Source organism: Hyaloscypha bicolor (genome assembly GCF_002865645.1).
Source record: "Hyaloscypha bicolor E unplaced genomic scaffold K444scaffold_19, whole genome shotgun sequence".
Classification (NCBI taxonomy): domain Eukaryota; kingdom Fungi; phylum Ascomycota; class Leotiomycetes; order Helotiales; family Hyaloscyphaceae; genus Hyaloscypha; species Hyaloscypha bicolor.
The window spans coordinates 312,247-330,528 of NW_020194521.1; the positions used below are offsets into that span (position 1 = coordinate 312,247).

The 18,282-nt window shown below is 41.4% G+C and overlaps 3 protein-coding genes across 3 annotated transcripts; all 3 read left to right on the top strand.

Annotated features, from left to right (window-relative positions):
* The first annotated feature begins 8,280 nt into the window (after nucleotides 1-8,280).
* K444DRAFT_608925 (uncharacterized protein) lies at nucleotides 8,281-9,346 on the top strand. The gene is made up of 2 exons (XM_024879476.1): nucleotides 8,281-9,183; nucleotides 9,255-9,346. Exons 1-2 carry the CDS (start codon nucleotides 8,597-8,599, stop codon nucleotides 9,295-9,297), a joined length of 630 nt encoding a protein of 209 aa, XP_024741472.1. The 5' UTR covers nucleotides 8,281-8,596; the 3' UTR covers nucleotides 9,298-9,346.
* A 527-nt stretch (nucleotides 9,347-9,873) lies between these two features.
* On the top strand, nucleotides 9,874-11,546 carry K444DRAFT_520721 (Calcium/proton exchanger; the record flags this gene model as incomplete). Its single annotated transcript, XM_024874068.1, has 4 exons — nucleotides 9,874-10,316; nucleotides 10,363-11,303; nucleotides 11,359-11,398; nucleotides 11,441-11,546. 4 exons carry the CDS (start codon nucleotides 9,874-9,876, stop codon nucleotides 11,544-11,546), a joined length of 1,530 nt encoding a protein of 509 aa, XP_024741473.1.
* Nucleotides 11,547-14,287: 2,741 nt separating this feature from the next.
* K444DRAFT_650721 (uncharacterized protein) lies at nucleotides 14,288-18,270 on the top strand (the record flags this gene model as incomplete). Its single annotated transcript, XM_024885653.1, has 7 exons — nucleotides 14,288-15,264; nucleotides 15,440-15,937; nucleotides 16,028-16,274; nucleotides 16,340-16,825; nucleotides 16,879-17,262; nucleotides 17,323-17,510; nucleotides 17,568-18,270. The coding sequence occupies 7 exons, from the start codon at nucleotides 14,288-14,290 to the stop codon at nucleotides 17,965-17,967; spliced, it is 3,180 nt and encodes a 1,059-aa protein (XP_024741474.1). The 3' UTR covers nucleotides 17,968-18,270.
* Nucleotides 18,271-18,282: the final 12 nt, after the last annotated feature.

Here is an 18,282-nt window from a genome sequence, read left to right on the forward strand (position 1 = left end):
AAGGAAGTCGAATTTTTAGGCTTCCTTATTAGAATAGAAGGTATTTATACGGATCCTAAATAGGTCCGTAGTATTATTAAATAGCCAGAACCAGAATTATTTTATAATATCCAAGTATTTCTTAGATTTACTAATTTCTATTACAGGTTTATCTACTATTACTCTCAGGTAATCATAAGCTTAATAGATCTCTTAAAAGAAATAGAAAAGGGCCGGAAATCCGGTCCCTTTATATAAATAGATAAAGTAGCTAAAAGCTTTAAGACTTTAAAAAAAGCTTTTACTATAATACCTATCCTAGTCTATTTTGACCCTTCTAAGAAAATTCGTATTAAAACTAATATATTAAAATTTGTAATTACTAGTATTATTTCATAATAAATTAATCCTAGTAATAGCCTAAAAAAATACTAGTATCTAGTAATATTCTGGTCCCGGAAATTCTCCGGAACTAAATATAACTATAGTACCCATAATAAGGAGCTGCTTATAATTATTAAAGCCTTTAAGTATTAGTACTATTATCTTAAAAGATCCAGGTTTATAATTAAAATTATTATAAATTATAATAATCTCTAATACTTTATAGAAATAAAATATCTAGAAAGCTATTAAGTATATTAGGTAATATATCTTATAATATATAATTTTAATATTATTTACTATAAAGGCGCCTCAAACCTAGTAGACGGACCTAGTAAAAGACTTAATTATAAAGAAGGTCCTATTAATATAACTTGGCTTCTGACCTTTTAGAATAAGTTAAAGAGAGCTTTTATAGTTATAATTTAGAGATCCTTATAAATATCTAAAAAGTTTCCTCTTTAAAATAGGTATTATTTAATACTTGCTATATTTATAGTAACTAAGGAGAAATGTTTACTATAAGACAAGTAAATAGATTATTTTATAAATCCCTTAATTATAAAATTAGTTAAGAAATAAGATATAGGGAAATGCCTTAAAGGCTCTACTATTATAGCTAAGGTAATAAGGATATCTATAACTATATTACTTAATAGAACCAAAGATTTCTCGGTTTCCCGAGTTTTTGAATTAGATAATTATAAATACCTAATTCCCTATATATAGATATATATGGCTACTAAAAGAGCTATAGTACTAGCCCCTTTATCTAAATCCCTTCTAGATATTATCTAGGTAGCTTAGAGAAATAATTCTTAATATTAGAATATTATAAAATAGAGGCTTAGTAAGAAAGATACTAAGGGAAAAGAAATCTGAAAAAATAATTCGGGCTTACTCAGGTATTATTCAAGAATTATTATATCTAATAATCCCGCTTTATATTAAGAAATTATAAAGCTTTATTATAATAACCTAATAACTAGATACTATAAAGTAGAAAAGACTCTCGAGCTTTTTAGAAAGTCCTAGTATTAGGAGAATATAAAAGAAGATATTTATAATTATTATTAAAAATATAATATTTACTAGAGAATTAAGGCAAAGAGGTATTTGCTATATAGCCTGCTTAGTAGTTTACTATAGCCTAAAAGACCCTGGAATAAGATTTCTATAAATTTTATTATAGGTTTATTACTATATAAAAACCTAGTAAAAAGTCCCGATTTTAATATAATTCTTATAATTATTAACTAGTACTTTAAAATAGCGAGATATATTATATGCTATAAGACTATTAACTTTCTAGAGCTTACTAAGATTATATGGGAATATGTTTTCTTAATCTTTAGCTTCCCTAATAGAATTATTTCTAACTAAGAAATAGTATTTACTAGCTAGTTCTAATTTGCTTTTTATTTCTACTTAATATATAAATAGTATTTAAGTATAGCTTATTATCCTTAGATAAATAGTTAGATAAAAAGGCAAAACCAGGCCCTAAAATACTACCTGAGATATTATTATAATACCTAAAAAAATAACTAGTTTAAGAAGTTATTTTTTGCGAAATTTGTATATAATAACTCAAAATATTAGGTTTTATAGGATATATCTTTTTATATATATTATAGATACTATTCTTAACTTCTATAGAATCCTGAGAACAGGATTATAAGGGAAGTACTAGCTATATATAGGAGGCTAGAAACCCTTAAAATAGAGTAGAGAAAGCTTAAGGATTTATGGTATTATATATAAAATAACCGGAAAACCTATTATAATAGGTACTAGTTAGCTAAATACTACTTTAAAGAAGCCTGGATAATACTATTAATAAGAAATATTAAATTTAAAATAAGAAAGCTTAAGCCAAAATTTATAGGTCTATTTAGGATCCTTAAATATATTAGTAATTTAGTATATAAGTTAGAACTACTAAATATATATAATTATTTATATCTAACTTTTTATATTTCTTTTCTTAAAAAGTATATAGTAAAAAAGGATTAGGAGCTATACCTATATTTCTCTAGAGAACTTCCGGAATTAGTAAATAATAATAAAGAATAAGAATAGGAAATAAAAGCCATTATTAATTACTAATAAGATAATAGAAGTAAGAAGTAATAGTATTTAATTAAATAGAAAGCCTAGCCTAAAGATTATAATACCTGATTATCTACTTTCCCTAACCTTGAAAATTCTAAGAAACTTCTAAAATTATATAACCAAAACCATAGCTTGGAATCCGAAACTACTTCTTAATAATTTCTTAAGATTAAAAAGAATTCTGGATTACTAAGAAAAAGGCTACTTAAAAGAAAGAGAGGACCTAGATAGCTAAGAAAAGGCCCGGAATAGTAATAGAGATACTTTTTTCCTGGGTTTTTTACCTATAAAGGTTTTCTAGGGTTTTATTAAGGCTTACGAGAATTATATTTAAATTATTAGAAAAAGATTTAGAATTAAGAAAGATTTATTATAGGTAAACTAGCTATAGGTATCTTAAATAAATAAATTCTAATTCCCATAAATTCCTAATTCCTAAAATAAGAATACTAGATACTGGCCCTATTTAGGACTTAGTAAAGAATTAGCTAATACTCTCCGGAATCCGCTTATCTTTTAACGGAATATAATTATACTATAATAATATTAGTATTAAGGATATTAAGAGAAGCAAGTAAGAAACTTATAATAGCTATATATACCTTATAAAAGGCCCGAACTTCTAAAGTCAGGTCCCGAATAGCTATAAGTATTATATTATTAGCGCTTAAAGCACTAGTAGTAAACTACTTAGTAATCTCAGTAGTAAGCTCGGTAATAAGATTAATGCCTTAAAGATAAATATTATGGTATTTCTTTAAGGAATTAGTAAATACCTAAGTATATTAGAAAAAACTTACCTTTGGAATACTAACCTAAGTAATATTATTATCTGCCTTATTAAGACGGGAAAAAGAATTCCGAAGCTTATTAGTATTCTTCTAGTCTTTAAAAACCCAATTAATAGTATTATCCTTGTTAGTATAATACTATTTAGGATATGCTTTAAGAAATTTCTTAAAAGTTATAATAGTATTTTTCTAGGACTAGTAAGCCTCTAATAAATAATAAGGAATCTGAAATTACGTTAGCTTTAATAAATATTAAAGCTAAAGAACTTACTAATATATAAGACTTAGAACCCTTATTATAATAGTTATAATTCTTCTTGCCAGGTACTATAATATATAAGGTAAAAGAATTAATAAGCAAATACTTAAAATATTTCAAGTATTTACTAGTAATAGGAAAGGAGGCTACAAGATTACCTTTGCGCTTATTATTACAGGAATGGATAATAAAGCCAGAAGAAGATATTATGGAATTAATTAAAAATAATTAAAGAAAACTTAGAGAAGGGCAAAAAAAGAGGCTAGAAAATAATAATAGAAAAAGTTATATATATAATTATTAGAAAGAAAGAGAGCGCATAGTAATATAAAGAGATCCTTTTATAGAGGTAAAGAACTACCTAAATTAACTACTAGTTTTCGCACTAGTCCTAATTAGAAACTAGTATAACCGATTAATATATGCTCCCAGAAGCCCGCAAATAATTTCTAGGACCTTAGAAATATTTATATAGGTTTCTCATATAAATATTTATTAAATACTTTCCATATAGCTATTTAGATTATTCTAATATGAGATCTGATAGGTAATATTAGTTTTATAAGATAGCGCCTTAGTACTTTGGATCGAGCTAATTAGAATACTTAGATCCCAAATAAAATCATAATTACCGGCTAGCCCCTATATCTGGGGTATAATTATTCTTTCTTCTCGCTTACTTAGCCCTAATCTAATTAGACAATTTTTATATCCATTATCCAGATTATATTAGCAAAACCACCTCCCAAGATACTAGAAGTTTACGTTAATTAAATAAATAATTAATTAAATATTTACTAGAATAAATTAATAGATCTTGGGAACAAGATCCTAGAAAAGGGGTATAGTTATAATATATATAGGAACGCACGTGACTTAAGGGCATATAACAAACCTCGGATATTACGGGTATTAATCAGGGAGTTTAGTAGCCCTTTAATATCCTAACTAACTACTATTTATATTATATATATTAGGCTTATAAATTACTAATTATATATATGCCATCGGGGTCTCCTATTTAGAGGGGGCTTCCCTGGATCTTATAGGAAGGACAGAGATTAGTTTTGTACTGAATTTAATACTATGGTTTCACAATACACTAATTCATTCTATTATCTTATTGCTTACTAATAAACACCTCACAGAAATATAAAATATAAAAAATATATAAAAAAGCTAATAATAATAATTATAAGAAAGAAAAAAATACTTTACTTAATATAATATTATAAGAAAAACTCTTTATAAAATTAGTAAAGTAGTTATATTATATATAATTACTTAATAAGAAATATTTTATAAAAATTATATAAGAGTTTATAATTTCTTAAATAATATCTTTAATATAATTAGTTCTTTTAAAGCCTTAAAAATACCAAGAATCTTAAATATACTAGAATTAGCTTACTTAGAATTAATACTAGTATTAATAGTATTAATACCTTATAGTTCTGGTATTAATCCGAATTAATACCGAAATTAAGTATTATTACCAAGCCTGCATTTCCCCTCGTGTAATATTTGCGGCAGGTTATATAAATAGCTGTCACATTACCTCTCACTAAAAGAAATCTAAATACCCTTATTTATGTAATTGTTTAGCCTTGAAGAGAAAGAAAAACCATGACGAATGACCCAATTTTGCCACATTTCGCTGCATTTCGCCCTATCTTAGTAGCTACTGGTCCATAAAGCAAATGCTGTTCTAGAAGAAATCTCAACTCCCAGCTAACAGCTCTTGAAAGTCAGCAATATTGTCAGATATATCATTTACACTCCATGGAAGCTGTGAAATTGCTTCTTTGAACACCTTTTCTATAATCTTCGCCCCCTGAACAGGGACCTCCCAACTCTCCCTCCTCCGCAAAACACCTCCACCACTGGCTTCGGCAGCTCCACTCCCGTCTTGCAAAGCAGCCCTCCCTTAACAAAGCCGTCTCCGGCTTCCCATCAATGATTGACATAACAGCCGTATATATTCTCATCAGCCTTCTCCCTTACCCCTTACCCCCCCTCCCTCTAATAAACGACTAGGAAGTTGGAAGGGAAAGAATTCACTCCTCACACTCCCCAAAAAAACTCTAATTCACCTGCTTCCTACTCGTGGTATCAGTATTCTTGAATACGTTCGGAGTTCCTTCCAATTTTCAAAGCACTTCCATCTCTAGTGCCTTCCCTATTAGGCACTGCATGCACATCCTGTGTGTGAAAAAAATAATCAAAGCTAATTAATTAGAATCAAGTAGAATTGATTACAATTGATTATAATTTGATTACCTTGATTTCAACTTGATTTGATTTGATTTGACTTGTTTAGGAGGCTTTAATCAAATCAAATCAAAATATTTAACACACTATACACATCTGCATTTTCTCTACCGAAGCGTTCTCGGGTACCATGATATGTATACTGCCGTGTGCAATACCTTTGCAGTTCTCAAAGCCATCCCCCTCCCCCATATAACTTTCTCTAACCCTGTTCCTCAACTCTCACCCATTTCACCAAAACCACGTGACCAGGGGTTACACTTTTTCAAGCAGCGATCAAAATCTAAGCATTTGATTTTTTTTGATTTTTTTTTGGGTGTTCCATAGTCATTTAGCTGCCAGAAGCGCTATGTAGACGTACTATATACAGGCTTCCTTCAAGCAAGTCTTACTCCTCAGAGTATAGCCCTTGAGAGGGCTCCCACACATAGTAAAACCTCAGTACTTGTCCCCCCTGTTCTGCTTTATTCAAAACGGACACTCTATAACGGAATTACAGCTGGCGGACCAGCTCAAATGTGACTAGCCGTACTTCTTAAATTCAATCTCTTTTACGCACGTCTGCGAACACCATCCTCTAGTATAGCTTAGTCCAGGCCTCCCAATTCCTTTATTTATTTAACGTATTCCACATACCTTTATTACGCCTCCCGAGAGGGTAAGAGAGGGTGTCCTTTATCAAGTTCGTAACTAGAAACTAATCAGCTGTCCCAAGAATCCATTGCTTTTTATACAGTTATAATTAGGGCCCCCTTGTCCTATATATATTAATTATACCTGTAGTTACCCAAGAAATATACTAGAGTCCAGCTATAAAACCCTTTTCTCCCTATACTCCTGTTTATGCCACCTAGGCCCTACTTTATTACTCTATCGCTATTGCCGGAGGTTCCAAAGCCCTTATCTAATAATTCTCTTGACTTAAATATTGTATTTTGATTTGCCTTGTAGTAAAGGACCGTTTGCAGGTTATATTCTCGATCTAATGCGATATACGGCTCGCACGTATCGAGAGGGAATAAATTCGTAAGCGTATCTAGAGAGAAGGTTCTCTAATCTCAAATCGGTATGTGTATTTATCGACTCGTTTGTGGACGTGTTTTATTTATATAGATAAGGCCCACTACTTCTGTAATCGCTTCTACTCGTATCCGTAAGCTCTAGTTCCTGTCCAGAGCCTAACCACGCTTGTAGATTTGATTGCTTCGTGCTTGTACAGTTATATTTGGATCTTGAGGGCGAGTCGACGATGTACTGTCCTGAGGGGTGTTGATTAACGCATTGGACACGCTCTCAGCGCGTCAAAACACCATTGGTTAATTCAGTCTTAGCCCAAGAGCATGAGAAGCCCTTGGTTTCTAGCCTGCACTGCGTGGAAGTGCTGAATTATCGCAGGCCTAAGCAATTGACTTATTACGTGGATAAATTATAAGGAAAATTGCCCTGGGGTAGGTGGCTAGTTGGGACGCTGTTCCTGGGACTAGGGAAATTATGTTATACCCGCATGCGAATCTTGCGGCGAGGCGAGTTTACGACCGACTTGCAGGGCCCGACAATAATGAGTGGTGTACAAAAAGTGCGGATACGAACTCGGATTTTTAATTCAAAGAAGGAGGAGCTGGAATGGAACGCTGCTTACGGGAAAGTAAGAGAGGAAAAGTATTATTGTAAGGAACGGGTTGGGAGGACTTAGCAGCAATAGGAGCGATCAGGCAGGAATAACGATAGGATACTCAGAAGCAACGAAAAAAGGGGAAGGGATATATAACAAGTGAAGCGGTCGTCCATCATTTCGTTATATCAATATATGTCCGAAGGTCACTTCTATGTCGCTTGTCTCGCTTCATAAAGCAATCTCGATTTATCCAACTTTGTTCCTTTCACGAGTGCCAGGTTCGAGGTGCCGCACCAAATGTACGTGCCCAGCTTGGGACACTCATATGGTGCTCCCTTCACAATATAGTTGATGAGGAATTTACCGTCAACCTGGGCTCCAAGAACTTCTGACTCTCTGAGACTTTCACAGACTCTCGGCTCAAAGTGAATAGTTCCAAACTGGCCGTAAGAGACTCGACGGGTGCTTGCAGCCTTGACGACGAGATGCCTTCGGAGATAGCAGGATCGAGGTGTCACGACTTCGGCCCCATGCAGATGCGGTTGCCGAAGGATTACATTGACGACACCGAAGAGAAATTCCAAATTCTGCCTGACTTGTAAACTCAAATCTCAAACAGCTAGGCTCCAACTCATACTTTACTCGGTATGGGACTGCCTTTCCACGTCTTGAACTGAGCCACCGGCTTTTTGACGCTCCGGCATGTAGGAAGAACAAGGATACGTGACAAATGGCACCTCGAAAGAGCCTTGAGGGGAGCCCTACACGTGATCTTTGTCACGTGGTGTGACAAGGGTTACGCATATGTTTCACCATCTGTTCAGAACCCACTGAACCCAGCCACAAATCCATAGCTGATTTTACGGGCACGGTCCGTTTGAAAAGTCAAAAAAACGCAGAACTCTGATTGGTGGGTGACTGGCAGATCTCTGCACAATGATGCGTTGGCAGTGGAATCGTGTGGCTGGCACTGGCTGGCATCCAGATACACCGCTTCGGGCAAGCTTTGCTCCCCCACGAATCCAAGACGACGTTCCTGAGTCGTGGACCTTAGTGCTGGGCTTGGAATTGCTTGTAGTGCTTGTAGTGCTTATGACGGCGGTTCAACATCGTTTGCCAAGCTGGCCAAGTCGCCGGTTTTCTTGGTTAATCGGGCGTTTTGGATAGATGCAGCGCTCCGTCATGGCAGGAGAAGCAGGAGAGGACGATGCGGTCAGAGGGTTCCATGAGCACCGAGGGATAAAGGTCGCGAGCACGCAGGGACAGAAGGGGGAAGTGTTGTGTTGCGTTGCGTATCCGTACTTACGAAGTACATATCTTATTGCAGGCGTCAGCTCCTATTTTAACAAAGAATCCACTCCTCTTGTCTCCCTCCTAGCACATACGTGTGCCAGTTGGAAAAGCAATCTTGGGGAATTCCAGAGGCACGCCAAGACGAACGAGGGTGGCAGTGCAAAGCCTGCCAAGAGGCTGTCGCGAAATTGGGTCGGAACAGCTGCCAGCTACAAGAACACCGTGCCATCTTCAATCTTCAACGCTGCGCGCCCTTCGCAGCTCCAACCTCAACGTCTCTCACCTCCACCTCGCAGCATCGCGATATCAATTCAGGCGGGCCGGCGTACCGAATATCCTTCCTGTGACAGCCGCGAGGCTCTTGAGACGGCTTTCCACCGACCACGCGAAGCTCCATTGCTCCGCCCCCAACAGGCCGATTTCCACGCAACCAGCGCGAGGCTGTGTCAACGAAGAGGCTTCCAGCTTGACACGCAGTGCGTACTCTCGCAGGCCCCGCGACCGCCGCGGCTGAACCCATTGAACTGGACTGATCGTATTTGAGCAGCCTGTGGCAGCAGAGAAGAGACATACCAGAGATCTGGTCCTGAAGCAGTCATCGCACGAGATCACAATCCTCCGCAGCACCACGCCGCTGTCCGACGCACACGCCCAGCCCAGCAACGGCCACTCTGCCTCGCTCGGACGTCTGCAGTGCTCCCCAATCAGCGCGCACCACCTCACTACCTGCCTCCCTTGCGGCATTTCTTCTAGTTTTCCCTTGTACAACAAACACATCAGCCCAACATGTCTCAATTCAATATGCGTCAGTTTTCTCCCTGCGCATAGCGCGCACGCATGCCTTCTGGCTCTGCGCTTCCTTAATTCGTTTGCTTACTATCATGCCGAATCTAGACTCGATAAAGCGCGCTGCGCGAAAAGAAGCATGGTACTCCGACTCCTGGAACCCGTTCCGCAAGAACATAGGACAGCGCCGGGCGACATGGACGACGCCGCCGACACGCGAAAAGGATATTGAGCAATGTGAGAGAGACGGCATCGTGGAGGGAGATGAATGCGGCTCGCCACTATCAGGCGTCCAAACAGAACCAGCATTCCCCTCTTCAAGATTCGGCAGTGGTAGTGACAATGGCGCACGGAGAGCATCGAAGGAAAACGAGCAATCTATGTCGGGAGCGGGCCAAAATGGAAAGCCATCCAGGGAAGCAGAGAGCGAGGAAACAGCGGTGGAGAGACAATCAACAATTCAGTCAAACACAGACACGAAGCCGAGGAACCGATTCAATCTCTTCCACAAACAGAATCCGGAGCCAGAGGACGACGACAAGCCGAAGAAGAGGCCCTGGTACAAGGGCAAGGACCTCAAGCACAAGCCGTATACCCTCAGAAACCAGTTGCAGGCCACTATCTTCAACTCGTGGATCAATATCCTGTTACTTGCTGCGCCGGTGGGTATTGCGCTCAACTATGCCGGTATTGATGGCAAGGTTGTCTTCGTCGTCAACTTTATTGCCATTATCCCGTTGGCTGGAATGCTGAGCTTTGCTACTGAAGAGATTGCTCTCCACGTTGGTGAAAGTTTGGGTGGTCTTTTGAATGCTTCTTTTGGGTATGCCACCCCTTTCTCCAGTTTTAACTCTACTAATTTCCTCCAGTAACGCCGTTGAACTGATTGTTGCTATCATTGCCCTCACCAAAGACGAAGTCATCGTTGTCCAGACGTCCCTAATTGGCAGTATTCTCTCCAATTTGCTTCTCGTTATGGGAATGTGCTTCTTCTTCGGTGGACTTAGACGCACAGAGCAATTCTTCAACGTAACAGTTGCCCAGACTGCAGCCAGCTTACTCGCCCTAGCTGTCGGCAGCGTGATCATCCCAACATGTTTCGATAAATTCAGCACTACGCCACAGACCTCCATTGCTGGTTTGTCTCGCGGAACAGCCGTCATTCTCTTGGTGGTTTACATTGGCTATCTCTATTTCCAGTTGAAGACTCATTCCGACATGTTCAACGAAGAAAGCAAAAAAGTCGCCAAGAAGCCCCGCAAGAACTCCCTCGCTCCTGGCGCCATATCTAAATCCCTCGTCCAAGCCGGCGGTCTTGGTGCTGGAGCTGGACGACCCAATCTTCCAGAACGACCACCAAATGATGAGCTGGTTAGGACCACGGCACATGAAGACGACGACGAGGAGCTCGAGGAACCACAGCTTCACATTGCTGTTGCATGGGCCACTCTCGCTGGGGCAACTGCAATCATCGGTCTCTGCGCTGAGTTCATGGTCGACGGAATCTCCTCCATCACGGCCTCAGGTGCCATCTCCGTTGAATTCGTAGGCTTGATCCTCCTCCCGATCGTCGGAAACGCTGCCGAGCACGCAACAGCTGTAACGGTAGCGGTTAAAGACAAGATGGACCTGGCCATCGGCGTAGCTGTCGGCTCTTCCATGCAAGTCTCGCTCTTCTTGATTCCACTGCTGGTTGTCATTGGCTGGATCATGGGCAAAGAGGATATGACGATGAGCTTCGATGGGTTCCAGGTCGCTGTGCTCTTTGTCTCCATTCTTCTAGTCAACTACTTGATTGGTGACGGAAAGAGTAAGAAAACATATCTCTCTGTCCCTCCAAGATATACGGTGCTAATTCGTTCTAGGTCATTGGCTCGAGGGGATGCTTCTGCAGTGCCTCTATTTGTGAGTTTGTCGATGTTTTTAGGACTGGACTAACGAGAGTAGAATTATTGCAGTGTGTGCGTGGTATTATCCCACGAAGGAGTGCTCAGCTACCCTAACAACAAACTGTATTCAAACCTCGGGGAACAATGGAACGGCTGCTGTGTAGGCATACTAGCCCTTCATCACCGGGCTTCCGATCTACGGATCACGGCATGCCAGGACGAGAATAGGGGTGGTTGGATTACAACGGCCCTACACAAGCACCTCAATATCGGATCAAGTACCGAAAACTCAAATTTGCCAAAAGCCCGATTCTTCTCCTGGAAACAAAAGCCACCTTCTCAGCACACCTGCACGGCGTTTCAAAGGCGCCCTTCAAGGCCCAATGAAGCCTCTACAATGTTTTCCCCACAAAACGTTTCAGGATACCCATCTCGATATCATCTCCTTTGTACTATACCATACCAAACTTCCCCTCCTCACGGAAACAGGCAATTTCCTCACTGTACATAAAAATTTCTAATCTCTGATTTCGGCGGTGTGTTTGAATATTTGACCTATGGCGTTAAGGCTGGGGATTTTCTAAATCTGCTTCAGCTGGCGAGGCCTGCTTGGTATGTTCTTTCTGATGGATGCCACGCTAGGCGATGGATTTGAAGGCATGCAAATTGAGGAAGGAGGCGAAAAGCACTTCAGAAAGAACCAGAAAAATGAAACATGTAGTAATCCCTTGAAGCCAGCCAGTTGGTGTTCCGTGAGTGGCTGTGTGCAACCTAACATCAGTTTTGACTTAGGCTGAGGAGGTTTGCGGTTCTGAAAAGAGGGGTGCCGGTGTTGATTGCTTGAGACTTGATCGATGCTTTGATTGAAAGGGAGAGAGGCGGATGTTCCGGCTCGAAATTCGGGCCTCGAACTTGTTCAACGTTTGGCCGGTGTCGAGAGTTGAATTTGCGATTCTATCACTTCGGCAGGTACATTCAGATCATCCTCCTTCCCTTGCTCGGCTAGAGCCCAACCAATTTAACGTCAACACTAAACACCACAGCAACACCACTTCTGCCTCGCTCTTTCTTCAAGCACTTACCTCCAGCACTGACCTCCAGCACTGACCTTCAGCACTTCAACATACCCAGCACTTCAACACCTCCAGCACTTTAACACCTCCAGCACTTCAACACATCCAGCACTTTAACACATCCAGTACTTCAACACATCCAGCACTTCAACACACCCAGCACTTCAATACCTCCAGCACTTTAACACATCCAGCACTTCAATCTCTCCACCTCGTCCACATTCTCCTTCCGAATTGCCCTACCCTTCCTTATACATTTACCGCACAACCCTCTTCACTTCAACTTCACCTCGTCCACGTTCTCATTCCGAATTGCCTTACCCTTCCTTACACATCTACCGCACAACCCTCTTCACTTCAACTCCACATCGTACGAACTGCTCATCTTCCCACCGATTCAATCGCAAGTCTCAAGCCACCTTTCAAAACCACCCTTCGTGTCGAGTTCAGCTTCTTAGAGAACTCTCAAGCCTCCCGAGAAACCCGATTTCTATTCTACCAAAGCAAGTGGGAATAATCACTTTGCCTTGAGCTCGAACTTTTACTGACAATGTGCCTAGCAATTGCGAATATTAACAGCTTCACAACACCTTGAATCTCCGACATCAGATGGTTAGAATCCTTTCTTCGCCTCCCTCCCGTCTGATGCTCCTGCTGCATATCCTCAGCAGCAGCAGCGACTTTCACAAGCACAAGTCGCAGCTCAGCTTTAGGCGGGTATGTTATCCGTCCCATCTTTGCTTTTTAAATCACTACACCTTTTTCTTATCTGTTTTCCACTGAAGGTGTCTTCTATTTTCGGTCGGCGAGAACAACTTCATCTTCAGCTTTCGGGCTGCGAATTAATAAGGGACGACATCATCAAGTGATCCGTCCAATATTTAAGGACCTCCTTCCTCCCACCCACACCTCTTCATCCCTTCAACACCAACACCCAAATTTCTACCTTCCCGCACAACACAACTCCCATTGCACTTCTATTGTTCCACATACCTTGTGAACAATCGTCTAATCATTGACTTGGTTCCGAAAGGCTTGCGGACATTAACATCACCTCTTCCACTTACCTTCCACTCCTCTTCAATTCCTCTTCGTCCTCAACATTCTCCCTTCCTCTACTTCATGATACTCCACCCCATCTTAATCTTTCATTCACATCAAAGCACTTTTGATTGTTCCTTCAACCTTGCGAAAATTCTTTCACATTCAATTGTCCACATTTGAATGTCCAACATCTGACTCGGACATTCAGCTCAGGACACAATTACATTGACATCAACAAACCGTCGGATCTCGATGCGTCGGATCTTCTTTGACATCACTTCCGATCTTCGAACTTGCCGTCCCATCTTCTTCATTGTAGCGCCTGATCACCTCTCATCCTCACCATGCCGCCAGAATTCGACCCCCTCACTATTGACGGAGATAATGAAAACGACTTTACGATTATTACCGCTGACCGCGCATCTCCCGAGGCACAAGCCAAATGGAGTCAATTCCAACCAAGATCTCATAATAATGGTAACTACGTCAAGCTAGAGCCTATAGACGTTGATCAGGCTCCAGCTATACTCAAGAAGCTAGCCAAGCAGCCTACGGACTTTAAAAAAATCATGGACGCCCAGCGGGTACTATGGAAGGACATACAAAATAATAATACCTCTAACCGCAGTACTAGCATCTTTGGCTCCCGTTCTCGCACTCCCAATCCATTTCAGAATGAAGCCGAGTCTTCTGCCTCTGCCTCGGCCTCTGCCTCGCGCGGTTTCGTCCTCGAATCTCCGAGACAGGCTAATTATCAACGCGATGATCCACAAGAAGTCGATGCTGCAATGAGAGATACAGATGAAGACCATTCTTGGATGTACGATGATTTTGCAAGCGATGATGAGTATGAGACGCTCAAGAGTCTTTATACTTCTCTTTCCAGGAAGGAGAAAGCAAGCAAAATTACGCCGAATGAACGCATGGAACTCTTCAAGTTAGAGAAGACTCTTCAAATGAAAACGCGATTAAGGGCTGCTGCCATGCAACGAGACGCTGTTGAGGAAGCCGAGGAAGATAGTCTCTTCGTTCAGGAGTCCAGGGAGGATATTGTGAACAGGCATCGGAGAAACAGACCTCGTTGCAATAGCGATGTATTAGAGGACGATGAAATGGCTAAGAACTTCGGCGATGGCGATGGCGATGGCGATGGAGATAGCAGCGAGGACAATACTATGATGAAGATGCTACAGCAAGAGCTCAATGGCGATGGCCTCGATGGCCCCGGTGAGCCAGAACTCACTAAGTCCGGCAAGCCACGTAAGAAACGTGCCAAGAACGCAAGAGAGTATACCGAAGAGTCTCGTCGTCGTCAAAAGGAGCGTAGCAAGACCCAAAGGAAGAAAGGCCGTAACAGTGGTTTCACTTCTTGCAGCAAGCCTGCAATTGCCAAAGGTAAAGGAAAGGAAAAAGCTTCTGTATCCAAGAAGGGCAAGAAAGGCACAGTTAAGAATGGCGAATCGCTCCTCCGCTCTGGCAACTTTAGCCACCATTCCGGAATCGATAATATCGGTCAAATGATGCTGGAGGACCTTATGACTAATGACCCGATTTCCGATCGTTTACAGAACCCTATATTCAATATTGAGCCCGAAGCTCCGATGCTTACCAGAACCAAGGAAAGTCAGTTCCAGATACTATTTGCGAATGTTCCGACTGGTGATGGTAGTAAGGCGAATGCGAAGAGTATTAAGAATGATAAGAAGGCGTTAAAGGAGGCGAGTCGCAGTTTTGGGTATGCACAGGTTAAGGCACAGGATGGCAAGTGGATAATTAAAGGGATAACAAGTGCCCTTTATTATTATTAATTACTTGGTGCGCAGTAGATGGTACAGAGGGAGTTGAGCTCTCAACCACCGCATGGGGACTTTTGGCTGATAGTATGGGGTAAGTCCGTTTTCCTTTGTCCTTTCTATTAAATTTGGGCCTGATTTAAATAGTCTCGGCAAAACCGTTCAGACATTAGCTTGCATGGTGGGAAACCCCCCAGGACCCGAGGACATTAAGCGCAAAGTCAAGGCAACCCTTATAGTAGTTCCTGCTACTGTAATTGACCAATGGCTTGACGAAATTCGGATCCACGCTAAGCATAATACTTTCCCGAAAATCATGCGATACAAATCCTCTGCTCATATTCCTATAGAAGTGCTCGAAGACCTTGATATTGTTATTACTTCTTACTCTGAAGTAATGAAGCAGTTCCCATTTCCGGATAAGGAAAGCAGAGAAAAAATTGCTGTTATTGGGTATAAGGATTGGCGGAAGAGTGCAATGCATAAGTTAGGCGATTTGCATCTGGTTAATTGGTACCGGGTTATACTTGATGAAGCGCAAGCTATTAAGAATAATTCGGCCAGAACCTCCCTGGCTTGCCAGAACCTCAAGAGCGTTTATCGGTGGTGCTTAACTGGTACGCCATTACTGAATCGGCTTGAAGAGTAAGCCTCTCTTCCCTTTCCCCTTTCCCCCTCCCTCTTTCGCTTAACCCTGGTTCGACTTTGGATAACTGGTTGTACTAATTAGTAAAGGCTATTCCCCTACCTCCGCTTCCTCAAGGCAAACTATAGCATGGACTGGCAAACTTTCCAGAAGTACTTCTGTGATCCTAATGCGGCTGATTCATACAACCGTATTAGCACCTTGCTCTCCTATACCATGATGCGTCGTACGATGAAAACCACTATTCTCAACCGTCCGATTATTACGCTCCCTCCTCCACATCCGGAGATCCAGTATATCCAGTTCTCGCCTGAAGAGCAACTGATTTACCGAATCGTGAGTTTAAATGTTCCCTTTAGATTCAAACAGGACATTGGACTTTGACCTAATAATAAACGCAGACCGAAAACCGCTTTCGCGCCAACCTAAATGCATTCTTTAGGCACGGCGAGGCCCGTCGTAATTACTCCATCTTTATGGTTCAGCTCCTGCGCCTCCGCCAATGCACTTCCCACCCCTTTATGCTTGAACGAACTATTAAAGAATCGTGGACCCTCGAAGATGTCGCCGAGCTAAAATCTCGCCTCTCTCGCCTCAGACGTGATTCCAATTCCAATTCCAATCCCAATCGCCCGTTCTACGAGCAATGCAAGGTCTGGGTTGAGGACGCTGAGCTTAGGAGAAAGGCTGCGGAGAGGGGTAAGGAAGACAATATTGGTGAGATGGGTATTAGTGAGGATTTTGAGGAATTGCCGTTTGGACAAGGGGATTTTGGGTATCAGTTTAGTATGCAGGGGGCGCTAAAAACGCTCAGTGAGAAGGAGCTTTTTAAGAGGGTTACTTGCAGCATGTGTGCGGATATGCCGGTAGAGGCTATGAAAACGGATGTGAGTATTTTCTCTTGCTCCCCTACTTTTCATAGCAACTAACTCTTGGATAGTGCGGACACATCTTCTGCAAAGACTGTATTGAGTCCTATATCCACACCGCCGCCTCCGGTATTGCCGATGACTACCTCTCCTGCCCGTCCTGCGATCGCCTCTTCGATAATATTACACCTGTCCACCCTCCATCCGAAAACCAAGACCCCTCCAATTCCTCTAGCTCGCATACCGGTACTCCTAGCAAGTCTAGGAAGTATAGGGAGACGCATAAGGGTACGAAGGGAAAGGATGCTAGTGGGTTTGAGCCGCATACGTATCATTCTGAGTGGCTAGAGATGAGTGATAATTTCCCGGAGGACTTCCCATTAACGGCAAGTGCGAAGACGACTGTGCTTAAGGCGTTGCTTTTGAGGGGATTTACTGAGGCTCCCTTTGACAAGGTAATCTTACATTTCATCCCTTCTAGCTATTCTTTCCACACTTGTTAATAAGAGGACCAGGTTGTTATCTACGTCCAATTCCGACAGCTCGCCAGAATCGTAGGCCGCATTTGCCACTCCGAAAACTGGCCCTTCCTTTATCTCACTGGCGATCGAGTCCTAGAAGACCGTACTAAGGTTATACATCGTTTTAGAGACGATAAGAACATCAAGATCTTGATTGCTGGACTCAAATGTGGTGGTCTTGGGTATGTCTCCTTTCTCTCTCGCTAATGCCCTGACTTCTCGGTACTAATAGTTAATAGTCTTAACTTCCCCTGGGCTAACCGCTGTATCTCCCTTGACCTCTGGTGGAACCACGCCGTTGAACAGCAGGCATTCGGCCGTATCTTCCGTATCGGCCAGAATAAACACACTTATATGACACGCATCGTGGTCAAGAATTCCGTCGACATGCGTCTTTTGACCATGCAACTCCACAAGTTGACTAACCTTGAAAAGGCTATCAAGGAAGACGACGACGAAGAAGGCGAGGGCTGTAGGAGGGGAGGAAAGGTACTAGGGCTAAGAGAGCTAGCGAATCTGTTTGGCTTCTTAAGGGAGGATGGCGATGGAGCTATTTTGAGCGTGGAGGCGGACTACGATGATGTCTCTCATGACGGGAATCGCTCCTTACCCGTTGAGGATACTTCTTTCCTCACCTAAGTTGGCATTGTTCGAGGACGGGGTGGTTGATTGGGGAGAGGATATCAGGGAAGGGGAGGGCTCATTATTCGAGGGAGAGTGGAGGGAGGTGCATATCTCTCATTGTCCAGGCGACCGGGGACATTGATCGATGTATTATAGTTTAGCAAATCGGGCCAAAATAAAAGCGTTGGTTTTTAAAATTCGATAATATTGAATTTTGGGACGATTATTCGTGATTTAGGCGAGATGTTGAGAAGTTAATATTTTGAAAGTGGGGGAAGATTAGATAATTATTCTAGGGAGATGTGGTGTATTAAGCGGAGTGCAATGGAT